The sequence below is a fragment of the Carassius gibelio genome, chromosome B9 (genome assembly GCF_023724105.1).
Source record: "Carassius gibelio isolate Cgi1373 ecotype wild population from Czech Republic chromosome B9, carGib1.2-hapl.c, whole genome shotgun sequence".
Lineage (NCBI taxonomy): Eukaryota > Metazoa > Chordata > Actinopteri > Cypriniformes > Cyprinidae > Carassius > Carassius gibelio.
This window is the reverse complement of record NC_068404.1, coordinates 18,724,564-18,740,287: the sequence shown is the minus strand read 5'-3', so window position 1 is coordinate 18,740,287 and position 15,724 is coordinate 18,724,564. Positions and strand designations below refer to the sequence as shown.

The following is a 15,724-nucleotide window of genomic DNA, read 5'->3' as shown; positions in this document are numbered from 1 at the left end:
TTATGATACAAAGCGCTTCTCATGATCGAAAAGTCAGGCATAGCTAATCGATAAAATTAATAAATAATAAAATGAAGTGCACTTGTCATTTTAAAATATTTATTTGATAAAATTTTTGACATTTAACATGACATGAGATAGTCATATCTGGTTGTATGTCAGACATAATTGGTTTAATGCTTTTATTTAGATTTAAACTTGTACGGGCTATTATAAGAGGGAAATAATAAAAACGAAATTACAATACAACCCGAATAAAATAAAAATAACATAAAGCAGTAAATGAAAAATAAAATACAAGAAAAACAGGAGCTAAAAGATTAAATGAGTTGTACATGCTTAACCGTAAAGTGACACTAGCGGTTATGATTCACCATTGAACCGTAACACAGCATATGGCACCACTTAATTAAATAAGAATATAATCTTCTAGAGATATAGAAAACATTTTATCTGGTTTTATCTTTAAGATTTACACCATGTCTTGCATGAAATACGTGTCATCTTGTGATGTATCTTTGTGTTCAGATTTTATCATTTCATCACATTCCTTTCTCTCATCCGTCATACTAGTAGACATTACATGCTTATTTCTTGCAGTTTTCTTATTCTCTGCCTCCCCATATCTCTCTGCTAAACTGGTGGCTGAGAGGATCCCTTTAATAACACATAATATGAAAAACTCAGAGTATGCACGCTGAAGGATACACATTCTCTTTAGTGATGCTTTAGTCTTTTTTTCAGAGCCAAGACTGAAACAGAAACCATAAAGTGCGATGTAAATGTTTAAATATTATAGAAGGCATTGAATATTTAATATTATATTGTTGTATATATTATACATTTTCTTTACATAGTAGTTTCTACAGTCAGCTTCTCTGCTGGTCTGCATTATATGGGGCATTTTGTCGAGAAGCATGTGATCTTCTCTTTTGACTCTTGTTCAAGCTGGTAATGACAGAATGAAATCTCAAATTTGTTTACTAGGAAGACGAATATGCATCCGTTTCCCAAGCTTTCCATTTTTGACAATTAAACGGTGGAAATGTCGACATCTGCTGGTAGTTCAGCTTTCCTACCTGTCGTTTCTTCAGCTTGACAAGAAAATGGTTTTAGGTTTTTGGTGGAGTTGTGTTGATAGTTGGTTTTGCGGATTTAACCTGGAAATATTATGCATATGATAACTGTAGTTATGCTGTAGTTTTTATTATACCCCAAACCCAAACAAACATACCAAAGATTTGTATAGCTCTTAAGCACTTCCTGCTAAGCATGGTATCAACATGAAACTCCATGAAACTCCAACCACTGAATAATCTAAAATATATTCCTATTGTACTATATCCTAAACCAGCCACTTGCCATTGTACCTTGTTGTACCTGCATCTCATAGCAGTTTTTGTCCCATCTGTATTGCAGATATTTATTAACACAGGGCAAAATGGGTTGGTAAACTTGATGTTGCATTTCTTTGCTTTGCTATAGCCTGAATCCACCTGCACCAGAAGTCACAATGAACAGAGATAGGAGTTCAGCTTGAGTTTTGAGCCAGTCATGTGGTTGTTGCCATGGCAGCCATTCAGAAAGAAAGTACAGCTTTGCTGGTCTACATTTATGAAATGATACTCATAGAGACAGCTACTGTAAATGGGACCCATTCATTCAGTTTGATGAACATTTATTTTCCTAAATGCTTCTGCTTGCCTCTTTCCTAGTTAAAGCCTGCAGCTCCATTGAGAGGGCACTCTCACCCATTTAAAAGATGGCCTACATAGTGTCCTTGTCCGATATGAATATTCTGTGTCCTGCAGGGCTCTGTTGTTTTAGGAGAGCATGCTTGGAAAAGCTGTAAACCGTCTAATATACTGTGTGATCCCAACAGAATTTAAGCAACCTTTTAATCTTGTGTAACCTTTTAAGAGGTGGCACAGATCTCATATGCAAGTCAAGGCTAATGTTATGTGATGTTTTTTGTTTTTTTTATCTCAAGGACAGTGAGAGTGGAGATTGTCCCAGCTTTCACTGCCTTTGCCATTTGACATTCAGCTAAAGATGTGGGTGAATGTAAGTAGATTATTTCTTGTCACAATCATAATATATAATCTTAACACACACACATACATTTATGTATTTATATATATATATATATATATATATATATGTGTGTGTGTGTGTGTGTGCATAGACATATATATCATTATACATATATCTATTTTGGATGCAGTGAATCGATTTGATAGCCCTAATTTTAATATTTATTGGTATTCAATTTATATAATAATTATAAATAATAATAAATTTTATTTGTAGTGCGCCTTTCTTACACTCAGCGTGCTATAACATGGTAAAACAAAACAATAAAATAGAAGAATAAAACAATACTCCAAATCCAGAGAAAAAAATAAAAATAATGATAATTATAACTTAAATACCTCACTAAAATATACTTTTTAATTAATCTCTGAAAACAGTTAATAGATGGAGCATTCCTAATCAAAGGAGGCAGTGAGTTGACCTTTCTCCTATAATTTTAAGTTTATAATGGGGCTGAAAAAAAAACATAAGAGAGTGGAGAGACCGAGCAGGTATGGATGATGTAACCAAGCTACAAAAAGATTCTGGTGCCAGCCCATGTACTGCTTTCTAAGTTAAAACAAGAACTTTAAAATCAACACATGATTGTACTGGAAACCAGTTAAAAAAGTACGGGGTAATGTGTTCATGTGATGACATCAATACACACGCAGCAGAGTTATGTATATGCTGCAGCCTCTTAAACAGATTTGCCGGTAGACCTGCAAATAGTGAATTGCAATAATCAATCCTAGATATTATAAAGGTGTGAATAAGCCTCTTAGCATCAGGCAAAGAGAGAAACGGTCTTATGTGTGTAATGTTTCCCAGATGATAAAAAGCTAAATGAGTATTAAAACTCAACTGTGCATGAAAAATAACACTCAAGTTCCACACCTGCTCAGAAATGGAGATCAGGCTGTCATCCACTGTCAGTTTGACTGTATTGCATTTATTAACAGAAGCTGGAGTGCCAAATAATAAAATGTTACTTTTAGAATAGTTTAATTTATGAATATTCTATCTTATCCAGGCCTTTATTTCAAATAAACAGATAGATAAAGTTTTAAGCGGGTGTAACATCAGATTGAGTACTAATATAAACCTGGGTATCATCTGCATAGCAGTGATAGCCCAGACCATACTTCTGAATAATCTGTCCAAGAGGCAGCATATAAATACTTAAAAGAGGACCCAACACTGATCCCTGAGGTATGGCCTGTCGTAATGGAAGTCTGAGATCTATTTGTACCAGAATAGACAGTGTCACAAAGTGTGTGTGTGTATGTGTGTCTGTGTGTGTGTGTCTGTCCCCTGTTAGATTATTGAAATTAAAAGAAGTGTTTTGTACATTCCGTGTTTTCTCGCAACACACATATTGTGACAGAATCTTTGTCTACTCTCCATTTAGTTTTTTTTTCTCAGTCTTTTTCTTTCTGTTGTGTTGCCCTTATGGATCCCCTCCTGTCCCCCGAATTCCTCCTCCTCCTGCTGGAACAGGAAGGACGTTCTCTCAAGATCATACCAGGCAGTCCCTTTTGCTAGCTCACATCACCAGCTACCTTGACGATGCGCTCTGTGCTTTCTGTGACGCAAGCCTGAATGCCGAGTGCAGAGCGTTGTCGTCCGAAGATGGTCCTCGGGAGGAATTCACCACATTCGTGGAGTGGACGCTGGCAAGAAACGGGTCCCCTCTTATCCATCTGCCCCATGAAGGATCTTGCCAGGTCCCCTCCGAACCCAGAGCCCAGCCCACTATCTCCTCGATGTGCGGAGAGAATGCCTGGGCTCACCGATGACAGAGAGCCATTGCCCAACCCGTCAGACCAGGTGCGAGAGCCGGCTACAGTGCCCACCACAAGGGAGAGTGATGTGGATGTTCATAGAAAGTGCCTTCCAATGCCTGCTCCTCGAAAATTACTCCACTCCTCTGGCTCCATCAGGCTCCTTCATCCCCTCAGCTCCACCTCAGTCCTCTGTCGCTCTGGTTTCACTGCGGCCTCACGGAATCACATTTCCGCATAAGTTGCCGGTGCCATCGTTCCAGCTAGGACCTCTGGATCCTCCCCCATCGCCCTGGCTCTTCAGCTCTCCGTCTCTACCTCAGGCTCCTCCTCCACCTGCTCCGCCAATATTGGTCGGCCCCCTGGAGTCGACGGCCATTACTCCATGGCTCCTCCCACCGTTGGCTCCACCTTGGGCGGTCATTATGACTGAGGCCTGTGTCCTGCTGTGCTCTTCCTGCTCCAAGCTCCTCCTGTCTCCTCCCTGGCTCCTCCCTCCGTGGTCTCTGTCTGCCGCCCCCCTCCGATGGATCCATCCTCCACCAGAACTTCCCCCCATCTCCCATCCACGCCCCCCTCTGTTGTTACTACAGTGCAAGGACGCACCTTTCGGGAGGGGGCATTATGTCAGAACTATGGTCTTGTCTATAGCCCCTTTCACAACCCACGTTCGACCCGGAAAATTGGTGGAACATTGCCAGGTCGCCCTCTGTGTGAACGCAAACACGTCCTGGGATTGATCCTGGGATTGATCCCGGGTCGGGGACCTAGTATCATTGCCGGGTTCAGTCCTGGAACGAGCACTGTGTGAACAAAAGCCAGAACTAATGCCGTAAAGGGTGTGTTGTAGTGATGACGCATGTTATTGCACGACTCTTTTACCAGTTGTTTTGAAGGCAGATCAATGTTCACGACGAAACAAATATGTGCAAACTGCAATGAAGCAGAGATCAGTTAGTTCCTCACTTTCCACACTGAAGCTGAAATCGTTCGCCAGCTTAAGAAAAAAAAGATAACGTGCCTAGCGTTTTTTTATCTCGTACATTACATGTCACACACTGATGTCATGTGTCTTTACGGGACCTTTACGGGTTGTGTGTGAACGCATGTACATATTCTGGGTAATCACTGGCAGTGCAAAATCTAGCGACCCGGGAACAATTGCTGGAACACATTACCCGTGTATTTTCCGGAATCGCAGTGTGAAAGGGACTAAAGTGTGTTTTTGCCCCTGTGACCCAGTTTCTGTCTTCCATGGTTTGTTAATTGTTTCTAGGAGTTTAAAACCCCAGTCTTTTGAGTTCATGTTTGTCGGAGATTGTTTATCTATGTATGTGTGTGCTGTTGTTTTTGTGACATATCAGGACACAACTTTGTATAATGACATGGGTATGACACCGGTATTACAAGGAGAGGGTGACTAAGGAAGACATAACCCATGTCCCCATTTTTTAAAATGCTTATAAACCATACAGAATGAGTTTTTTTGAGAAAGTAAAACTGCACAAAGTTTCCTGTGAGGGTTAGGTTTAGGTGAAGGGCGATAGAATATACAGTTTGTAAAGTATAAAAACCATTACGCCTATGGGATGTCCCCAATTTTCACAAAAACAAACGTGTGTGTGTGTGCGTACATATGCCTGTGTGTTGTGTGCTCCTGTTTACCCCTTTAGATAATTGAAATTAAAAGAGTTTTGTGTATTTTATGTTTCCTCGCAACACGCATATTGTGACACCTGAGAACTGTTGCTTAGTTACTTGGATGCTTCTGTTGTATCGGTGTGGTTCATGTAAACATGAACTGTACTCCATTTGTCACTTCAAGCTGCAGTGATTATGTTCATATAATGATTAAGGAAGTGCAAATTATTCTCTTGACTTTTGATTTAGATAGCAGTGAGTCATCTCTTGGCCTTTTCTTCAGAAATGTGTGCAGTTTTATGAACTGTTATAATATTGACAGTGGTTATATTACAGGATTTGATGGCATGAAGAACGCAATATAACTTGCATTTGAAAAGGAGTCTAGATGCATGAGTAATGATTTAAATGGATTTTAGTGCTGTAGAGTTTCATAGACCTATTATTTGTGTGCTTGATAATACAGTCTTTTTGTTTTGATATAAAATTCACAGTTCAGACATTAGTTATCTGATAAATGTGTACAGTACAGGGCTACTGTAACTGTCACACTTTGTGAAAAAGTATGTCTGGCAGAATTGCCTCACTACATGTTAGTTTTGTATTTTTACAATATGACAACTTCCTTTATTATTAGTCACTCATTCTCTACTGAGGTCAGAGTTTATGGCATCATGACTTAAACACAGGCAATAACATGTTATGTGTCTAATTTGTAGCTTAGGTGAGTAATGACGCTGTCCAGACTGCTGCGAGCAGGATTACAAGATGGTGAAACTCTCAGGAGACTGTCAGAATTCTGATAGTGCTCATTCTGTTTGTAAGTCTGCTCCCCGGGTGCCGCAACATAAATGGCTGCCCACTGCTTTATTTTAATAAAATCTATAAAATCTCAGTTGTGCTCAGATTTGCCAAGATATCAAAGTCATCAATCAAAAGCCAGAGATTTCAGTTTCCAGTACCAAATTATCTGAGCTATGTGATCCACATTATTTATCTCGCTACTCTTACTATATGTCAGCAATTGACTTATTTGTGTCTATTTTAGTTTCTTATAGGGAATTTCAGGAAGAAAATCTGAAACAATGTTAAGTTAATACTTAAATGATTTATGACTGAGAGCTTATTTAAATCTCAAGAGCTATGACATTTAAGGAATTGGATTTGCTCTGGGATGGTGTATGGGCTTTTTAGCATCAGACTGTTAAACTGGTAGACTTAAAAAACAAGCTTTCTCTTCATTCTGTCATTATCATAATGTTCCAATGTAATATTAATGATTAATATTATACTTGCCATAATTAAAAACTCATAATTTGTGCCTGTTGTAAGATGAGTCAGGATGAATCATCTTTTCAGATGATCTTTTCTTTCTGCTTGACATACATAAGTTGCTTTCCTTCCTTATCAGTGTCTTGAGAATCTGTGTGCAAAGGGACCGAAAGCCTGAAAAAGTCTCAACGGTGGTGAAGTTCCAGTAAATTAGCTCCAGGGAAACTCAGAAGGGAGCGGGCAAAGCCAGGCATCATTAGCTGAAAGCATCTTTGGTAAGCTCCTTTTCCCAAAGATGATGCCCATGTGCAAAAATTCCCTCTTGCGCAATTGGACCTGTTGGTGTCTAATTATCAAGCGTGGTGTATGATCTATTCCTAGCCTTCTGCGAACTTCAAGAAGCAAACGAACATCGGCTGCAGGAACATACGCCTTTAATGATGGCCAATGTAGTTGTTTGTTCAGTACTGTGAAACAGAAAATTGCCCTGTACTGTTACACTATTGTGCCAGCACTGAAGAGACATGTACAGTACATGAATGTTAGAGATATTTATTCCTAATTTCGTGTTAGTATTGTCGTCTGTTTTCTACAAATGTCATGGAAGCTGGAAGCGTGGCACACTCTCAAGACGTTTGAACTGACAACGTTGCCAGATACAAATACTCATTGTTCCCTGTTGTTTTGCTGGGGAGCACACTGGTCTCTGCTGAGAATTAAGGACCAGACGTACTCCTTCAGGAGCCTGTGAGATCTGTGTTTTTCTCTCACTGTGATGGAAAGTGATCAAGGCAACAAGACCCAGGAGAGGTAACGTCTAGTGATGGTCACATCCTCGACATCCTCGACAGGATCTCTCGCTGCTGAGGAAACATGTTTAGGAAGTGTGCTCATATTAACAGTGCAACTGAAAACTGTCACCTGTGCCAGCTGTTAACATATGCACATCAATAATGCAGCAGAGGACACCATGAATGATAACTTAATTTCTATAACTTAATATATATATATATATATATATATATATATATATATATATATATATATATATATATATATATATATATATATATATATATATATATATATGTTAATATGTTTAAGTCATATAGGGACCTTAATATTATAAAGACTTAGGAGAGGCCTTTAAAAAAAAGAAAATAAATAAAAGAACACATTTTTAGAATACTTAGTAGCAACCAAATAGGTACACATTTTATTTATTTATGGATAGGTTATAAGTTATGGATTTTCACTTATCGTGAACAAATTTAGAGTGAAGTGAAATGTCATTGCATGTATGACAAATTTGTGTAGAAATTGAAAAAGCGATATGCGAAACAACTAATGGGAAATTGTTTGCTATGGACATTATTAATTGAAAAAAAAAAGTAATAAATAATGCATATTTAATATTATAAAACAATACTGAATATGTTGAAACTATGCTGATTAAATAAGAATTTAGTATTTTACATTTTATTTTAGGCTAAAATAATATAAGGATATTACATGTTGCATACAGAGACATCAAATGATCGTGTGTGTTTGATAGCAGAGATTGTCCTTTTGAATTCAGATTTATTTATCTGAACAATATGTTACTGATTTTACTTATAGATTTTTATGTCTATGCATCATAGTAAATACTGTGTACACACTGCGAACCTCAGCAGTCCATATGGAATGGTTTCCACGTTGAGTGATGGAACATGTTTGAGCTGGTTAGGACACTCCCTGAGAGATGATTATCATGGAGCATGAACAGTTCTTATTTAGAACAGCATCATTAAAGTACTGCTGTGGGGAATATCCATAGGCATAGTCAAAGAACTGCATATGTCAAGTCATCTGATGGAAAGGGAAAAAGTGCATCAGCAGCGCAGAGACGGTGAGGACGATGGACAAATATGGCCACCATATCCATTGCGGCTCAATCACTACTCTGCTTTTAAAGCAGCTCTGACAGTAAAAGGTCTAACTTGCCTCAGGCTCTACCAACGACAGGTTTTTTTTTTTTTTTTACGTTTTATGTTTCACTTGTATTACACTCTCACTCTTGGCTACTTTTGGATAAATCACATATTTCTATAATCCCACAATATTTCATCTCTCATGCTACGCAGCCTTGATTTCGAGGTGATCTGGGCCAAACGGAGTGCCAAATGAACAGGAATTAGCATTTGAATGGGTGACAAATTCAATCAAGGTTTTGTGTTAGACTGTTTGTGGATCAGATAGTAAAATGCTTGTTAGATTTCATTAAGTTACATTTCTTCATTCACTACATGAAACATTATCTGAAGAACTGGTCCAGATAGAGACTTTTAACATGCATGAGTGACATAAATTGGAATGAATGTAGAATCAAAACCAAAGACTGTAAAAGCAGGCTTATGCCAGCACTGATGCCATGTGTCATTCTGATAAAACATCTCTAAGTGACTGTTTGAAGAGGTGCTGTTTCATATGTGTGTGGGATTTGGCAGGTTCAGTACTCTTGCCCTGTTAGTCATACTGTGGGGGCACTTGCACTTTATTTGCCTGTATGAAAATGAACAAAATACTCTTAAAATCGAATTTTCACCTAGTAGCAAAGGTGATTTTGTAAACATGGTCAACAAACTTTTTTTTTATTGTCATAGATGGCTGGGTCAGCTTTTTCATTATTTGTATGAAAATGCTTTTACATGCACAGTCACGTTTCTTTTGCAGGGAAGGTCAGGCCCGATATGTGCGGTCGCCTAGGGTCCCGACATACGCAACATTCATTGAAGAGAATTGAACTGTGGTGTCATCCAGTGGCTAGTCATTAGTAAACGTGGAAAGGACAGACTGGAGGGTTGTGCACAAATGAACAGGCTGAGAGGATGTGCAGACACTGTGCTCATCAAATAAAATTCATATTAAAGCTTCATTTGCTGCCCATGAGCCTTTTCCATTGAAGGGGAAAGTTTTGATATAAGCTGTGGGAGTTAAAAAAATAAATAAAAAAGTATAAAAATTATATCCCTTACATAACTCATAATGATGGGGTTATGAATTATGTAAGGGATAAAATGCAGTCAAATGGTCATTATCATAAAATGTACGATGTGATCAGGATCTTAAAGGAATGTCTTTATGATAATGAACAGCTGACTGTATATCATCCCTTTTGATACATGGCTACTTAGCATATAAATAAAAAGATGGCTTCATTAATTTAAGTTTAAATTGTTTAATTATATGAGTAAAACAAGAGCCCTATGCAGAGTGAGCCACAATATGCCCAGATTAACCAATCAGAATAAAGTATTACAGAGTAGTAAATCATTTTTACTCTTTTGCATGTTGCAAGTCTTTAAACTAAGTTTAAGCGATTTTTATTTTTCATTTTTTAATTATTGATGCAAAGGTAAAATGCACTGATAACAACTCATCTTAATCTTCCAGCCTGAGAAATGTACTGCATAATCAAAAAGACGTATAATAATGAAGCCTGACAAAATTGTCAGAGGATCTTCCCTTGGGTGCAATGATGTTTTACATTACATGAAACAGATCAATACGAGGTCTGGCAGTAAGAGCAGCGAAGAAAACCTCAGTACTGCATTACCCCTTAAAGTCTCTGCAGACACGTATCTGCAAAATCAGGGCAAAATATTGTCTTTATAAAGTGCTGTTACCAAACTCCTTGTCACAAAGATGACATGCATGGTTCAAACAGTGACAGAGCACTATGGTGTTTAAATCTGACACACTCTGCTCACCTTTTAAAGATTTACAGCAATGTGTTGTTGCTTTAATCAGGGAAATGGCCCTTGCTTCGGTGACTCATAGATTTGGGTTTTGTGATCGTCTTGTAGTGGGAATGATTGGGTTGTGTCAGACTTTCTGTGGGGAATTTAGTCAAGAAACACTGCGCCTCAAAGGGGCCCACTTCCCTGTAGACCTAGACATCACAGAAGAGTGGCAAGTCACGAGCTGAACAAAAGTAGGTCGTTAAAGTAGATTAATGTAGTAAATCAAAGTGTGGAGCATCCTGTTAATTGAACACTGCTCTTTTGTTTTGTTCTAGGAAAACCATTATGTAAAAGACAGCATTATCATATTGACAAGGAACCTGTTATTTAAGCAGGTTATGAATCTTGTTAAATGGTTTTAATGCCTTTAGAATACAAATTTTTATTCTGTGCAAAAATATTTTCCTTATAATGTTATTTTGTTGGTAAATAGGCACATTTTATAAAATGGAACATTGTGTTGCTGCAATGCCTATATTTATCACCAATAGAAGGTTTATGTTAAATTATTAATAGTTGGCTAGATTGGAATAGATTTTTGGTGCATGCAAACATGTTCTTTATTGTAATCAATGGTTCCATAAGAAGCATCCAAACATCCATGAAAAATTTCAATTGCTCAAAAAGAGTTGCACAAATAGCTAGTTCTGGAAAATGGTTCCTCAGATTATAAAAATCTTTTTTAAACTAAAAATCGTAAGAAATGTTCACTGAATTTTTAATCTGTGGCATTTCAACGAAAACCACGTTTTAGAACTTAAAAAAATTTAATAATAATAACAAATAGTTAGACCAATTTTGCCGCCAGATGCTGCAATAAACTACGTCATACCCACACCTTGAACTGTTTTCCTCCTAGAACATTTCTAAATTCTACAAAAAAGTACTTCATCGAAAACACAATAGCGGTTTATGCCTGCAAACGAATAAAACGTAAAATGTAAAATAGGCTACTTTTGAGCAGTGGCTCAAACGAACAGGTCTGGTTCAAAGGAACCGATTCCATTTACGAAACATTTGTAAATCCTTTTGAGAATGAAACACTAAGGTCTGATTTTTTTTTTCGATTTGTTAACCAGTTTTTCACGAAGAAAATATATATGGCGTAACAAACATACAGGTTTTAAATTATGGTGGAATCATACTGTTAGGCTACACATGTTTTTTAAAATATTAAAATTCACTTACCACTACAACTTCATTTATATAAAGTAATCGAGAACATAGCGGTAATAGGCAAATATTAACTGCTACAAGTGCAGCAGAATGAAGCGTAAAATGTTCGAACGAACCGATTTACTAAAATGCACCGGATTTCCCAACGCTACTCTATTCCGAAATGCCGAAAGCGTCAGTGATATGCCAGAGCCCAAACCACGTGTTTTACGTAATGGAAAGGCAATCTTTCAATTCAGCCCCTCCTCCTTCTCGTCTATATCCAACACAGATCCAAGGCAAAGAGGAATACGTGAGAGATACTTTTCGGGAGGCAACGGGATCAGTAATGCACAGGTGAAACATCAAGCCACACTCCAACCGCATCCTCAGCATCAGTGCAGTGCTTTCACATTGATGAAAGCTCATGGATATTACTGACCAGCAGCAACAGCAACAGCAGAAGCAGCAACAGCAACAGCAGCAGGTTTTAGGAAGACTTCCCTGAGAGACACTGAGCTGATGCTGGAAATGTGCGCTTTGCTCGGAGGTATCGCTGCTTTTAAATGGGATGCATCCCCTCCAGGCTTCTGATGCCGTGCACATCCATCCACCCTTCATTTGAGTGATGAACTAACAGAGAACGCAAAGATCCGCCGTGTCTTTCACGTTAGTTTATAACGGGCTGCACGTTCCCCCTCTGCAGCACATGCAATTTATAGAGTAGCCTATCTATTTTTATGACCGACCAACCTTTATTACTAAGAAGAATACCTTTGTTTTGCCAGGTCTAAAAGAATATTTTACCTCTTGCATGAAGACGCTGGGATAGTAATACATATTTTTCTATGACACTACTGGAAATCTGAGCATCCCATTGTGTTCTTATTATTATGCAACTGCAGGGATCTGTTCTTTATCAGGGTGTCTAAGCTGTTGGATCGCTCCTCGCCCAAATCAATGTGGTTTCTTTGGAACATTTTCAGCAAAGGAACGCATATGCTGCAGTGTCTTTGTGGCAAGAGTCTTAAGAAGAACAAGAACCCAAGTGGTAAGAGCCATTGCGTCTTCTTCCCCTCTATGTGTGCTGATCTGCAGTCAAATTTGTGCAGCAAGTCAGTGAATGCAGGCAAGCTGAGAATAACTTGAGCACTAGTGGTGAGAGCAATCATAGATATTACAGCCGAAGGCTTTAACACCCAACTTTTATTTTTCAACTAAATCCCACAGGTATGTAGTGATAAGACAGGTTGAACAGTCTTACTCGGGCCATATGTGTGTGAAACATGCTTTTTGGTTCATTTCAGGGATGCTGCAGCATCCTTCTCAGTCCTGCATCACTTAAAGTGATGCTGCTCTCTGGCTTTCGTGTGCAGCATTTATTCTAACGTGATTATGTGCTGTGCAAAGACCTCATGTCATTTGTCTCTTTCTCCTCATTATAGGAGATCATTAGCTTGCAGTTTATTCCAGTCAAAACATACATACAGCTACCCTGTTGTTTCTCAGCAAGATGGATACAGTTCAGTTTGTTTCGACACACATTCCCCAAAAACAAATCACAACAAGGCGGTCTGTAGGGCACACTTGCGCAGTTTTAATTGAACAAAGCTGTTGAGAAATACGGACACATAGGAAAACTGTGCAGAGCGTGAGGGGACGGGTGGGAGTCCTAAGTTGATGTTGACACCTTCTTTCCTAGACGTTGACACTGCAGCGTAGTAGATCATAGCAGTTTTCCCATGCTGACATGACACATTTTTCCATTGTAGTTTAATGGACGCTCTGTCATTCTTGACACTGTGATTGCTTTTATTATAATACTATAGCACATCATTGTATATTCCAAAAGCATTGTTTATTAATTTTTATCTAACAACTTTTGAGAATGTTTTGTCTTTTTGATAGAAAATACCTAACAATGTGTGAAATATCACACATGAATTGATTTGATTAAATCCTGCAGAAATTTTATTGGTAACACAGATAGGTAAAGAGCAAATTTATCAGGCAAATCTCTGTTCAAATGAAAGCTGTTACTGCAAAATACAGTTTAGGATCGAAGTTCAATCACAGCTAGCTGTGATTGTCTTTCTCTAGCAGTAATGTCCAGGGTGACGTGTTAAAGATGAAATGAAACCATAATTTTCTTTACTCTGTCAGTGATTAGAAGTAGCAAAGCATGAGGTTTTTGATTAGTTTACCATGGCTATTACGGTCTTAGCTGCATTACATTAATGAAGAGAGCAGAGAGCAGCCGGGGCCTGCTGGTTATAGTCTACTGCACACAGACTGTATTTTTAGAATCACAACATGCAGCAGGCGCCACATGAAGTGTAGTCACTGTAGTTTAGTTCTGTTGTATTCAACATCTCAGTCATATCAGTTAGCACCTTCTTATATGAAATGTTCCCTTGATGATCTTGCTTCTTTTTTGGGGGGAGAAGTCACAGGCAATGTTTTTCCAGAGTTTAAAAAAGTGGTTTCAATGGCCGGCTTCTGTTCCAGCAGATGGCACTTTCTGATAGCCTTGTGTTGGCTAATGTTTTCCTGGCAGGGACAAAGTCTTGCACTTGGAAATTTGGATTGCAATGAAGGTTTGTGTTTGCTGATGCTGTAGGACTGAGGCAAACACAGGTTGGTTCTCAACCTGCTGGAATCTGCGCGTGGCGCTACAGAACTTGTAAGCAAGGATGCAAGTGAAGGGCTGCATATAACCTTTCATTCATGAATGCCTGTCATGGCTGCAGCTTAGTTTTTGGTTCTTTTATAAGTGTAGAAGACTCATAGGATTCACTTTAACTAGACAATCTGTTCTCAGATGACATTTATTTATAGAATAGTTTGTCATAACGCTGTTAGATCATTCCTCGAAAAAATATTAAATGAAAGAGCTTTTACACACTCACGCACACACACACACACACACACACACACACAATTTTTTTTTCCTGCATGTTTCTGCATCACAACTTGTAGGGTCAAAGAAACGTACACACATTCAGTTCAGCCTGTACCAACTACTGAGTCTTTTAAAGGCATAGTTCACCCAGAAAATAAAAATTATTATTATATTTATATATTTTTCATGATTCACCCTCATGTCAATCCAAGAATCAAGACTGTTAGAGTTGTCTTTAGATTATGCATGAACAAATTGCAGCAAAATTGCACCAAAAACTTTGTGTGTGTGTGTGTGTGGAATTAATGTGACATCCAGTTGCTGAATTAAACTGTATGATGCATTAGTCCATTTATCTGGCTGTTCCTCTAGTTTATTTCTCTGTTTATTGTGGGATGGGTGTATTATGTCTCTATTGTGTGGACTCTCACTGACTATCAGTATAATCTGAGATAACGGTCCAGTCTTGCTGTAAGCCATCCTTCGTTTTTTTTCTTTTTCTTTTGATCAAAGCGTCCTCAAACTCTGCTTAAAAGCCCAAATAGTCTGCTACCTACTAATCCACTGTGGTCAAAACAGCGGCAGTAATAACTCATAATGGAAATTTCATGTTTGTCAGGACCGTTTCATTCTCCATTTAAAATAAAATGATAAAATGTGGCTTATAGTGGAAACAAAAGAATTTGAAACATTATAAACACCTTCTTTGTCAGATACACAATGATTGAATATTTTGCTTTTAAGTACATTTAGCTTCTTTTGTGCTTTATAGGCCTTAGCCTTAGGCCTTAGCCTTTTTTTTCAAGGTTCTTCCATGTGCAGAACTTGCTTTTATGATGTTAGGATGCTGTGGGTGATTGCCTGATCATGACCAAGTAGTTGCTAAGATGCTCTGAGTGATTTTAAGTGTGTCGCTGTGTGGTTACTACTGCAGAGTAGTGTAGATGATGGTTACTTAGGTATTGCTACAATAGTCTGATTAGTCTCAATAGTCCATGCCCATGTTTCTATAATTGCTTGTTTCATAGATATACTTGGGCCCGGCCTTTAATTCGAGTGTGATGTGATGGAAGCTGAAGTCTTCAGTGTCACAATTAGAAATCATTCTAATA

General features: G+C 38.2%; 1 protein-coding gene across 1 annotated transcript in view; it reads left to right on the top strand.

Moving 5' to 3' along the window:
- The first annotated feature begins 11,958 nt into the window (after positions 1-11,958).
- Positions 11,959-15,724, top strand: part of LOC127965201 (fibroblast growth factor 14) — a 116,716-nt gene continuing 112,950 nt past the window's right edge. The window contains exon 1 of the mRNA XM_052565866.1: positions 11,959-12,761. Coding sequence (XP_052421826.1) covers positions 12,671-12,761 — 91 coding nt within the window. The 5' untranslated portion in view covers positions 11,959-12,670. The remainder of the gene's footprint in view (positions 12,762-15,724) is intronic.